The following is a 13450-nucleotide window of genomic DNA, read 5'->3' as shown; positions in this document are numbered from 1 at the left end:
TTTGCACTAAATGTGGAGTGATTGCGTTCTTCAGTATTCCATAAAAGATAATATTTAAATAACACGTATGTGTGTTTATGTGAAAGAAAGTAGTCATTTATGTACAGGATGTTGGCAGTATTTGAGTATTCTTACTGGTATAAAATAGTTTTGAGGCAGCATGGTAGATCCAGACTTTGACTACAAGCTTGTTTCTTCCTCATGAGCTGAAAGTCTGTTGCAACATTTTGAGTTATCCTCTATGACTAATACATGGTACAGTGTTGTCACATTCCTGAGGAAGCCCTAACCTGTTCTCCTCAGCTCTGAGGAGGATAATGGCAGTGTAGGAACAGAGGAAGACAGAGGAGGGAAAGACATCTAATTTCTGACAAAAATTCTTAATTTAATTAACGCAGCTCTGCTGGTATGCTGCACCTGCTGTGTGCCTTAAGTGCTTGTGAAGCAATATCACTAGTTTAGATTTGCTAGTTGTGTCCTTACTTTAAAATGACTACTTTGACTACTGTGGGATTTCCTGTTATCATTGCTAGTACATTCAACATCAATGTGTCATATAGGTAAGTTCTAAGTTTTACACAGAAAATTGACTGCTAAAGTAGATGAAACACTGATACATCTACAGAATATAACCTTAAAAGTCATTTTTACAGCAAATGTGTAGTTTAGGAAGAAAACTTGAGAATTAGACCGTAAATGCTGAACAAAATATTTTTATGTAAGTATCTGTGCAATTCAGTGTGGAGTGTTTTAATTTTGTTGTGTGTTGGAAAGATTAACATAGGAGTAAGGATTTCCTCAGTACTTTGCATGTTACATCTCATCTTTACTCTTTATCATGTGATTGTTCTTTCGTGGTGAAGTCATTAGAGGACCACAGTGAAACCATCAAAAATACTATGATGGAGGAGCCCATCTTCAATAAGGTACACAATGATAATTTTCACATGAAATTAGACTTATTCTTTCACTAGGAAACACTTACTGTCTACAATCTTTAAACTGATACTCACCTTTGTTAACCTGTTTACAGCTGTGCACAGTGTGGCGAGCTTAACTTTGCAAGAAGTCCAGCAGTTACATCAGTAATATTGTATAGGATGTAGTTCTGCAAATCAAGACTGATTCTAAAATAAATTCTCTGTGTCGTTATAGCTGTGTTGAAACTTGAGTTAGAATACATAGCAGAATTAGTATATGGATTAATAATTTGCCAAATACTAATTCTGTGCTAATATTTTGCACTTTCATGACACTTAAAATTGTTTGTAAGCACTTCAAAAACAGTTGACTGAACAGCCATGTTAGAGAGGTAAGTATTGCATTAGTATATTGTCACATAAAAGCAGAATATGCTATTTTGTGCCTCAGTGCCTCATGAAACAGTAACTTAGCACAATTTTTGCACTTAATCACTTTAATACCTCACAATGTGGATTTGTGGATGTCAATTATGAATTATTTGATTGTTGATACAGATAAGAATTCCATTTAACTGATGCTTAATTCCTGATTATTAGCAATAAAATTTTGTCTCCCACAATTAAAAAGGCCTGTTTTAGTCATTTTTATATATTTTCACAGGTGAGCAGCATTTCACTAAAAGCTACCCAACCTGTCACAGTTCTTCAATAATTTGCTTATCATAACATAGCATGCCTAAGGTTCAGGAATCGAGATAGAAGACTTGGTCACTTCAAGACATTGAAGTGCATTGTTTCACCCTTAAAAGCAGTATTTCATGTTCCTTAGGATTACTCCTTCCTTACCGGGATTAAAGACCTTTCGGTGGGATCTCTGCCTCTTCTGTAGCATTGAGCTCCTGCTGTGGCAGCATCTTCCTTAAATTAAAATTGGGTGACTGTATTTAAAGGATATATTGTCACTCAACCAGAAATTTTGGGCTTCATTCAGAAAGATCTGTGGCCTGTTATGCAGATTATAATAATGGGTCCACCTCACCTTAAAAATATATGGATCTATGGAAAGTGTGCTATTTATCACCCAAATGAATCAGTAGAATGCACCCTGGTAACACCATGAAGTACACTTTCTGCCAAAATATTACGTAACTTCTGCATGGACCAGCAAATGAGGTTTAGATTCTAATCTCCACTGTACTGTAGTAGTGCCGTGTATTACCACGAGGTAACTGAACCAACCCTTTCATCATGCCTTTTAAATTCATGATTGGGAGCACATCAAGAATAAACCTTTCATGTGGATTTTTTCTAATTAAGATAACTCTGTTTTGTATATTTCAGTAAGAGTTGAAGAATAGACTTTTTTTTTTTTTTTTTTTTTTCATACCTTCAAGGCTGTTTTAGCTTTATTTAAAAGGTGACCTCTGCAAAATGACCAAACTCAAAGTGGCATCTTTTGTCTTACAAACATATACTGAACCAGATATTTAAAATATAACTACAGGTGTAACATAAGCAGTGCAAGTATATTATCAGTATACAGTAGGAAAGGAAAATGCAGACTGTTTTTACTGCAGCGCATATGAAAATCCTAAACTTAGTATCTGGTTAACTGTGTCACATTTACAGTAACAGTGGAGGTAGAGGAGAAGCAAAGATAAGCACAGACTCTGGAAAAACCAGCTAATTAAAACAATAAAATACCAGTACACTCTTGTATCAGAGGGGTAGCCGTATTAGTCTGGATCTGTAAAAAGGAACAGAGTCCTGTGGCACCTTTAAGACTAACAGATGTATTGGAGCATAAGCTTTCGTGGGTGAATGCCCACTTCATCGGATGCATGTCATAATGGTTCCACTCTCTTGAAAGCTTAGGATTTATGAGAGTAAAAGGAGAAGGGAAGCTTCTACATACACTGTTCCAAGGAGTTGGATACCACATGCTACTAGCGACCACATTTCTGCATTTGTATAACAGGGACTAGTACAATGGAGTCCGTATGCTGAATGAGGCCTCTATGCCTTTGAGACCGGTAAAGACTTTAGATTCGATAAACTAAGATAGAGAAGCCAGAAAACAGCAGTTCTGGAACCTTGCACTTGTTATATTTTGGAGCACTTACCCAATTCAAGTTTGAAATACAGGTCATAATTTCTGTGTCCTCATTGATGTTTAGTAGCACTTCATGATCTCATTATAGTGGTAATGGTTTTGTTCCCATGGGAATTGCTCAATTTTATCAGTGCCGTCACAAGATCCTCTTTGGAATCTTGCAGTACACTGACAAATAGCTAAAATACTTCGTAAAGTGATTTCTGCTTTAAAATTGAATGCAGATCAGTCAAAAGAATCAAATACTACCTTAGATAGCAAAGATTTAGCTTTGGAATCAAGTTTTTTCTATTAGCTGCTTCAATTTGTGTATTTTTGCAATATGAAAAAGTGCAAGACAGCCCAGCAGATTTGTATAGTTGAATGGATGGCAGGTGGGCAAAATAAGACAGGATTTTCAAATTATTCCTCTGCACTAGATCTTGCACATGCAGTCCCTTGGCCAATCTCATCTACTTCAGTGCTGAAATACGAAGAAGTAAGTTGCATCAAATATTCACAAGGCCCTTATGGATCTCTTCTGATCCTTAGTAAAAAATTAAGTGTAAACATAATGAAGTGCCTGATGGTTTTTTTTGTCAACATCCTCATGTACGTGTGCAGTCCATATCCTTCTCCAGCAGTTCAAGGAAGGTAATGGGGTACAAAAGTGTGATTGAGGTGAGAACTTGTAGAATCCCCCAAAATGGCAATCTTGATACAATAAAAAGAAGCCAAACCTATTAATACTTAGACCATTTAATTTTCTCAGTAGACTCAATTAAGTATACTACTTAGCAAACATAATATGGTATATGCTATTGAGACATTTATGTAATAATCATATATGATCTAGTATTTGGCCTTTATGCTTGCAATACGAATTAAAAGTTGAACAAAGCCTTGTACTTACAGAAATATGGGTTTTATTTCCTAAATACAGATAGAAGCAGATCTGGGATATCCAGGAGGTAAAGCAAGAATTATTCATAAAGAATCTGACATCATTACTGCTTTTGCAGTCAATAAAGTGAGTATAAAGAAAAGGTAACTTTTTGTGTTTTAAAATAGACTGGACATATTTCATTACATAATACTTCAGACTATTCTTATAGATAGTACTCTTACTGTGTAAGAATATATCACACTTGCCAGCAGTCCGAATATGGCTTGCATTGTCCCCATGTTCCTTCCTCTGCCCTCCTCCCCCGTCACTAGAGGTTAAACTTACCACAGCTCCCTTCCTTGCTGCACTCAGCGCTCCCACTCCTGGTTCTTCGTGTCTTACTGAACAAAACATAAGAACAGCCATATTGGGTCAGACCAGTGGTCCATCTAGCCCAGTATTCTGTCTTCCGACCATAGCTGGTGCCAGATGCTTCTGAGGGAATTCACAGAACAGGGCAATTTGGTGTCGCTAGTCTCTGTTTGCCAGAAGCTGGGAATGGGCGACAGGGGATGGATCACTTTATGATTACCTGTTCTGTTCATTCCATCTGAAGCACCTGGGATTGGCCACTTACACTGTTGGCTTCCACAACACCCTCTAGCAATGAGTTCCACAGGTGACTGTGTGAAGAAGTATTTACTACTTCTTCGAGTGATTGTTCACGTCCATTACACATTAGGTGTGCGCGCGCCGCGTGCACGGACGTCGGAAACTTTTTCCCTTAGCGGCTCCCGTCAGGTCGGCAGGACCCCCCCCCCTCCCGCCAGAGCGGAGCCCCGCTCTAGGGTATATATATCCCTGCAGACCCGACCCCTTCAGTTCCTTCTTACCGTCCGTGGCGGCGTTGGAACAACTCTGTCTCTCGTCTGAGAGTGTCCCTTAGCATAGTCATTAGTGTTATCTGCAACAGTTATCAATTCTTTAGTTGTTAGTGTTAAGCTTAGTAGTTAACAGTTCTTTAGGAAGTTCTTGAAGTTCTCGTTGTGGGTGTTTGGTTGGCACCGGCCCTGGGCGGCGGGGCATGCCGCACGCCCAAGGCTTCAAGGCTTGTGCCACGTGCCGCAAGCCTATGCCGTTGAGCGACCCCTATGACTCGTGTCTCCGCTGCCTGGGGGAAACTCACCAGAAAGAGCGATGCAAGATCTGTAAGGCGTTTAAGCCCAGAACTAAGAAAGAAAGAGACTTTCGCCTCAAGCAGCTGCTCATGGAGATGGCGTTACAGCCCTCCACTTCGACGGCACCGTCTGCCTCAGTGCGGAGCGCCCCGGCATCGGTTCGGAAACCGGCGCCGGTGGGTCATCCGAAGCCCACGGCACCGACCCAACGGGGGCATTTACGGCACCGGTCGTTTTCGCCGGCAAAATCGAAGGGCCAACCCAAGGCCCGAGGACGCTCCCCGCATAAGAGGGCAGCACCAGCGAAGACCTCGAGTGCGCCTAAGGCCGGCACGGCCCCGGCACAGGCCCCGGTAGTGGCTCCGGCGCCGAAAGGCCCGTCGAGCCCCGGGATAGGCGCGTCGAGTGAGGAAGAAGGACTGGAGGAGCTATTGGAACAGCCCTCCACTCCGGACACATTTGAGGCAGCAAAAGACCTCATTGAATTGTCCATTGAGGGCCCTCCACAAACTAAGGACACTCCGCCGAGACTGCCGTCCAGAGGCAAGCTGGCGATGGTGAGCCCATCACAGTCGCCATCTCGGCACTGTTCACGGCACCAGTCCCGGTTGAGTTCCGCCTTGGTGGACTCCCGGTTGCCCTCCGCGCAGAAGGCGCCACAGCCGTCGGGCCTCAGTAAGTGGTCGGCACCGACTCAGCAGCCATACTTGAGTCGGCACCGGGATGCGTCGGCTACACGTTCCCCGAGACCGACCAACCATAGTCGTTCCCGGTCCCGTGGTCACCGGTACTGATCCAGGTCCAGGTCGGCGAGACGCTACTCCGGGTCCTGGTCACGGAGACACTACTCCCCAAACCCGGACCGGCACCGCCGTGGCCTTCCAGATCACCGTCTATGTTGTCGGAGACTGACTCGGGCCGGTACGGCGGGTATGCCCATAGGACACAGGCTAGTAGAGACTACGAAGCCTCTGGTCGTCCCCAATGGGGCCAGCCAGGCCAATGGCCATTCTGGACACCCGGGGCCTACCACCAGTAAGGCCCCCCATCTAGGGCCTCGAGATCTGGGCCATCAGGGTACCGATCCTGCTCCCCGCGGTACCGTCCGCCCTCTCACAAGGAGGCAACGATCTCTAGACCACAGGAGTGGGAAGGAGTGGACTCGGCACCGAGCACGGTACCGTCCCAGTGCCACGCCGTGGAACAGGCCCCGGAGGAACAACCAGTCGATGAAGGGTTGCAAGAAGGCGAGGATGGGCAAAAGGCCCCGACCGCTTCCTCCTCGCCGGACGAGGCAGTGGCGGGCACGACAGTGTCTGGCCCTCCCCTGATTGATCATCGGGCGCACCAGGACCTGCTTCGCCGGGTAGCCCTCAATCTGGGCTTGCAAGCAGAGGAGACTGTAGAGCAGGAGGACCCCATGGTCGACATCCTGAGCCCGGAGGGCCCCTCCAGAGTCGCTCTCCCGATTATACGGACAGTCCAGTCTAACTATAAGACGGTATGGCAAACGCCTGCCTCCAGTACACCAACTGCAAGAGGCGTGGAGAGAAAATATTTCGCCCCATATAGAGGGTTCGACTTCCTCTTTTTGCACCCGCCTCCTTGTTCCCTGGTAGTCTCTGCGGTCAACGAACGAGAGCGTCATGGCCAGCAAGCCCCTGCGCCCAAGGGCAAGGAGGCGAAACGCTTGGACTTATTCGGGAGGAAGGTCTATTCGTCTGGGGGCCTCCAGCTGAGGATCGCTAATCAGCAGGCGATTCTAAATAGACACAATTTTAATTCTTGGGCATCAGTCTCCAAGTTGAAAGAATCCCTGCCTCCGGACGCATATCCAGAGTTCACTGCCCTAGTGGACGAAGGGATGGCGGTGGCCAAAACTTCATTGCAGGCCTCCCTCGACTCAGCTGATGCAGCGGCTAGGACAATTGCGTCAGGGGTAGTGATGAGGCGCTCGGCATGGTTACAGGCTTCAGGCCTTCCGCCAGAGGTGCAGACCACCCTGCAGGACCTTCCGTTTGAAGGGTCAGGCTTGTCTTCAGACCAAATGGATGCTAGGCTACATAGCCTCAAGGACTCGCAAGCGACCCTAAAGTCGTTGGGAATGCATACCCCGGTGACACAGCACAAGCCCTTTAAGCCTCAACCACCACAGAAGCAGTACCACCCTCGCCCCCGGCACGAACCGTACCGCTGTCGTGGTAGGGATAACTGGCGAAGACGTAACAATACTCCTGGCCAAGGCCAAGGTCATGGCCAGGGCAAGCCGCGGCCAGGGAGTAAACCAGGCTTTTGAAGTTACGCTCGAGGACAGCGTACCACATCCCATTCCGGACCCACCTCTAAGTTTCAAGGACCGCCTGTCCCATTTCTACCGTGCATGGTCACGCATAACATCGGACCTCTGGGTCCTGCGCACAGTGAAGGTGGACTATACCCTCCAGTTTTCCTCGCCCCCTCCCTTCCATCCCCCTTGCCTGTCCCTCTTCAGGGACCCCTCTCACGAGCAACTTCTCATGCAGGAGGTGCAAACCCTCCTCACAATGGGAGCAGTGGAAGAGGTCCCACCAGACCTAAGGGGAAAAGGATTCTACTCCAGGTACTTCCTGATTCCCAAGGCAAAAGGGGGCCTCCGTCCCATTTTGGACCTGCGCGGACTAAACAAGTTTCTGGTCAGAACGCGTTTCCGTATGGTCTCCCTTGGAACTATTATCCCATCCCTGGATCCGGGGGATTGGTACACTGCCCTCGATATGAAAGATGCGTATTTTCACATCGCCATCAATCCGGCCCACCGACGGTTCCTGCGCTTCACCGTCAACCAGCGCCATTTTCAATTTACGGTCCTGCCCTTCGGCCTAGCATCGGCACCGCGAGTGTTCACGAAATGCATGTCCGTGGTAGTAGCCTTCCTTCGGAAAAGAAGGATGCACGTGTTCCCGTACTTAGACGACTGGCTCCTCGCGGGCAGGTCGGAGGCCGAGGTCCGCTCTCACGTGACGCTGGCCTTACAGATGTTCGGCAGGCTCGGCCTACTGGTCAACGTGCCCAAGTCCACGTTAGTTCCCACACAGAGACTGGACTTCCTGGACTCGGTGACTGCGCGGGCAAGTCTCCCAGAGTCGCGGTTCTTGGCAATTCAAGGGGCCGTAAGCTCCGTCCAAAAATTTCCCACGATGACGGCAAGGTGCTGCATGCAGCTTCTGGGACACATGGCAGCCTGCACACACGTAGTCAGACATGCCCACCTAAGGCTCAGACCCTTGCAGTTATGGTTTACCCAAACGTACCACCCCAACAGAGACCCCTTGGATCTGGTGGTGACGATCCCGGCTCGGATGTTGAGCTCCCTCCGCTGGTGGCTCGATCAACAGCAGGTCTGTGAGGGGATTTCCTTTGCTGCCCCACAACCCACTCTGACGTTAGTAACAGATGCATCGGACCTGGGTTGGGGGGCGCACCTGGGGAAACTGCGGACCCAAGGGTTGTGGTCCAGGGAAGACAGGTTGCTTCACATCAATCTGAAGGAGCTGAGGGCAGTTTGCCTCGCCTGTCAGGCCTTCCACGCCACCGTAGAGGGTCACAGCGTGGCAGTTCTGACGGACAACACTACCGCCATGTTCTATATAAACAAGCAGGGCGGGTCCCGGTCCTCTCTCCTCTGTCGCGAGGCACTCCATTTATGGGACTTCTGTATAGCCCATGCGGTCCATCTTATCGCAACGTATCTCCCAGGGACCCAAAACAGGTTAGCGGACCCCCTCAGCCAATCCTACCACATGCACGAATGGGCTTTGAGGCAGGACGTCCTGCGTTCAATCTTCCGGAGTTGGGGTTTTCCCCGGGTGGATCTTTTCGCCACCAAGGACAACAGGCAATGCCCTCAGTTTTGCTCTTTCCAGAACCTCAGCCCGGGTTCGTTGGCAGATGCCTTCGCGATTCCGTGGGGAGGGAGCCTGAGGTATGTCTTCCCTCCATTCCCGCTCATCCACAAGGTCCTCCTCAAGACCCACAGGGACAAGGCGACAATTATCCTCATCGCCCCGGCGTGGCCATGACAGCATTGGTTCACGACCCTGCTGGAATTGTCCATAGCCGACCCGATTACTCTCCCCCTCCATCGTGACCTAGTCACACAGGACAGGGGTTGCCTGCTCCACCCGAACCTATCGTCGCTACATCTCACGGCGTGGTATCTCTCTGGCTGAACGATGCGGAACACAGGTGCTCTCACCAGGTTCAGCAAATTCTCCTTGGTAGTAGGAAGCCCTCCACAAGAGCGACCTACCTGGCCAAATGGAAGAGATTCTCCCACTGGTGCGAGCTTCAGCACATACAGCCTCTGCAGGCCTCAGTTCCATCGATCCTGGACTACTTACTGCACCTCAAGCATCAGGGGCTCGCCCCCGCCTCGATTAAAGTGCATTTGGCTGCCATATCGGCGTTCCACCTGGGGGAGTTGGGGGCATCAGTGTTCTCCAACCCCACAGTAGCCCGATTCCTCAAGGGGCTGGAGAAGGTGTTTCCCTACTCGCGCCCACCGGTCCCTGCGTGGAGTCTCAGCCTAGTCCTAACTAAGCTCATGGGGCCTCCCTTTGAACCCCTAGCCACTTGATCCCTCATGCACCTCTCGTGGAAGGTGGTGTTTCTCGTGGCCATCACATTGGCCAGGAGGGTATCGGAATTGAGGGCCCTCACTTCAGAACCCACTTATACAGTTTTCCATAAGGATAAGGTGCAACTGAGGCCGCACCCCAAGTTCCTCCCAAAAGTGGTCTCGCAGTTTCACATGGGACAGGACATTTGTCTACCGGTATTCTTCCCTAAGCCCCATACGGACCCTAGCCACCGCAGCCTGCATACCCTCGATGTTCGGGGGGCATTGGCGTTTTATCTGGAGCGGACCAGGTCGTTCCGCAGAACACCTCAGCTGTTTATTGCCGTTGCGGAACGTATGAGGGGCCTGCCTATCTCGACACAACGCTTGTCAGCATGGATTGTGCATTGTATACGCACGTGTTATGAGCTCGCCAACATACCGGCCCCAGAGATCTGGGCTCACTCGACTAGGGCCCAAGTGTCCTCGACAGCCTTCTTGGCGCAAGTTCCTATCCAGGAAATCTGTAAAGCGGCCACCTGGTCGTCCATGCATACGTTCACAGTCCACTACGCGATCCACCATCAGGCCAGAGAGGACGCAGGGGTTGGACGGGCTGTGCTACAGTCAGTTGTACCTTGACTCCTACCCACCTCCAATGGTAAGCTTGGGAATCACCTAATGTGTAATGGACGTGAACAATCACTCGAAGAAGAAAGAACGGTTACTTACCTTCTGTAACTGTTGTTCTTCGAGATGTGTTGTTCACATCCATTACACTTCCCACCCTCCTTCCCCTCTGTCGGAGTCTCCGGCAAGAAGGAACCGAAGGGGTCGGGTCTGCAGGGATATATATACCCTAGAGCTGGGCGCCGCTCTGGCGGGACGGGGGGTGGCCCTGCCGACCCGATGGGAGCTGCTAAGGGAAAAAGTTTCCGACGTCCGTGCACGCAGCGTGCGCACACCTAATGTGTAATGGACGTGAACAACACATCTCGAAGAACAACAGTTACAGAAGGTAAGTAACCGTTCTTTTTGGTTGTTTTAAACTTGCTGCCTATTAATTTAATTGAGTGACCCTTGGTTCATGTGTTGTGTGAAGGTGTAAATAACACTGTTATTCGCTTTCTCCACACTATTCAGGATGTTGTAGACCGGGGTGGACAAACTATGGCCCGGGGGCCGCATCGGGCCCTTCAGACGTTTTAATCTGGCCTTAGAGCTCTTGCCGGGGAGCGGGGTCCGGGGCTTTCCCCGCTCCACAGGTGCCATATCTCTGCACAGCTCCCGGAAGCAGCAGCATGTCCCCCCTCCGGTTTCTATGTGTAGAGGCAGCCAGGGGCTTTGCACGCTGCCCATACCCCAAGCGCCGCCTCCGCAGCTCCCATTGGTCGGCAAACAAGACCAATGAGAGCTGCAGGGGTGGTACCTGCGGACAGGGCAGTGTGCAGAGCTGCCTGGCCGTGCCTCTGCAAATCAGGGACATGCCACTGTTTCCAGGAGCTGCTTGAGGTAAGCGCTGCCTGGAGCCTGCGCCCCATATCCACTCCAGCACCCCAACCCTCTGCCCCATCCTTGACCATCCTTCTGCCCTCTGAACTCATTGGTCCCACCCTCCTGCACCCCAGAGCCTGCGCCCCGAGCGGGAGCCCTCACCCTCCCACCTGCACCCCTCCCACACCCTAAACTCCTCATTTCTGGCCCTACCCCAGAGCCCGCACCGCCAGTTGAAGCCCCCTCCCACGCTCCAACCCCCAATTTCTTGAGCGTTCATGGCCCACCATACAATTTCCATACCCAGATGTGGCCCTCAGGGCAAAAAGTTTGCCCACCCCTGTTGTAGACTCACCCCTCAGTCATCTCTTTTCCAAGCTGAACAGTCTGTCTTTCTAACTTCTCTTCATATGGAAGCTTTTCCATACCCTTAGTCATTTTTGTTGCCCTTCTCTGTACTTTTTCCAATACTAATATATCTTTTTTGAGACGAGGCGACCAGAACTGCACACAATATTCGAGGTGTGGACCTACTATGCATTTATATAGTTGGCATTATGATATTTTCTGTTTTATTATCTATCCCTTTCCTTAGGCTCTACTGTGTCCCTGAAAATCTCATCTGTGTAACTGTCTCCCATAGCTCCTTCAGTTCAGCTTAAGCATGCCAGTAGACAATATTCAATGAAATCTTGCAAGTAACTATACTAATACACTGTAATGCTAGTTAAACAGCATACTATTAATATTCTGTTAAAACTTTTAAATTAATATTAGACTTTAAAGAAATAAATGGACATCTAATTTTCCTTTCTTATTGCCTGAAATTTTGACACTCGCACCATCTTCTCTTCTCCCCTCCCTCTCCCCCCCCCGCAAAAAACTTGACTGCATGATGTGTGTAAACTAACGAAGCAATCAATAATTGATGTGCTTTTATGTTGCATAAGCTTCTGATTAAGTGCCTGATTAAAAGTTTACTTCTGCAAGTGGAAATGTATCAACAGTCTAGTTCCAGTATGTTTAAATATAAATGAAAAGTTTCTAAATTAAATACATGGCATGACAGTAAACAGCAGAAAAATAAACTGAAGTGCATCGTCTCAGCTCCCATCTATTCAGGCCCCAGTCCTCATCTGCCCAGCCCAACAAGCTTCCAACTGCTGATAAACTCTGGCTTCTACAGCCTCACTTCTGCTTCTTCTGGGGTTCTTCACCTCTCCTTTCCCAGGCCAGGGGGACTGCAGTGGGGTCCCTCTTCCCCATCAAGGCAGGGGTGCCAATTCCAAGTGTTCTTCACTCTCCTCCCCCTTCTCAGGTTGGGTTTTACAGGGAGGGAAGTGGGAGGAGCGGACGAGCCATCTCTGCTCACAGGAGAGGTGGGAGGAAGGAAAATGGAGTTGCCCTGAGCTGTAGAGCTCTTCCTGCTCCTCCCGCTTTCCCAGTAAGAATTGGCTGTAGCCTGCTCAGTTTCTGAGGGGAAATGGGGAGACCTCTGCTGCTTCCTGAGAAGCTCTGGCTGCTGCTTCCCAGTAGGCATGAAGAAACAGCTAATGCTCGGTCATGGGTGAAATGGAATGTCCTCATGGGCTGGATCTGGGCCACAGGCTGCCAATTGAAGAATAGAGCTCTACTGTATAGAGAGAAGAGGGTGGGAGGAAGAGAGAATGTGAGAGCGCTTTTGTGTTCACTCCGATACATCTGCAAGGCACTCAGCTATAAATGTTGTTGTATAAGAACTTAAATCAGTAACCTGTTTAACCTTCCCACAAGGAGACAGGTAAGAAGGAACTCAAGCTTCCTGGGAGGAAGGGGCTTATAAATACAGTAACATGAATGTGTAATTTTGCCTGGCAAGCATAAGGGGACAAACTTTCAAAGAGATTTCGGCTCCATCACTGCAACTTTTTGTACACAGTTGTAGACCCAATAGAATGTAGCACCTGTATGATATGCACACACAAATGTGGGCACTTGCAAATTGGCTAGCTAGATGTTTGTCTACAAATGATTGTACCAGCAAAAGGACAACAGTAAAATTAAAGATCCATTCTGGGAAACTGTTGTTTTTAAATTCATTCTTTTGTAACTGTTCTTCAGGCAAACAGGAACTGCATTGCAATAGCTTCCAGCCATGACATTCAAGAACTAGATGTTTCTGGGATTCTAGCTACACAAATCTACACCTGGGTTGATGATGACACAGAAGTGGAGGCTAAAGGGTATATTTATTCCATTTTTATTTGAGTAGCTCTTGCAATTTGGTTACGGTTCTACTAA

The 13450-nt window shown here is 48.5% G+C and overlaps 1 protein-coding gene across 2 annotated transcripts in view; it reads left to right on the top strand.

Annotated features, from left to right (window-relative positions):
* The window catches only part of DMXL1 (Dmx like 1), a 157607-nt gene that overhangs the window by 129144 nt on the left and 15013 nt on the right, over positions 1–13450 (top strand). For both annotated transcript variants that reach the window (XM_054031319.1, XM_054031318.1), the window contains 3 exons: positions 864–926; positions 3959–4045; positions 13271–13392. In XM_054031319.1, coding sequence (XP_053887294.1) covers positions 864–926; positions 3959–4045; positions 13271–13392 — 272 coding nt within the window. The remainder of the gene's footprint in view (positions 1–863; positions 927–3958; positions 4046–13270; positions 13393–13450) is intronic.

The sequence above is a fragment of the Malaclemys terrapin genome, chromosome 6 (genome assembly GCF_027887155.1).
Source record: "Malaclemys terrapin pileata isolate rMalTer1 chromosome 6, rMalTer1.hap1, whole genome shotgun sequence".
NCBI lineage: Eukaryota > Metazoa > Chordata > Testudines > Emydidae > Malaclemys > Malaclemys terrapin.
The sequence above is the reverse complement of the archived record's forward strand: the minus strand, read 5'-3'. Positions and strand labels throughout refer to the sequence as shown.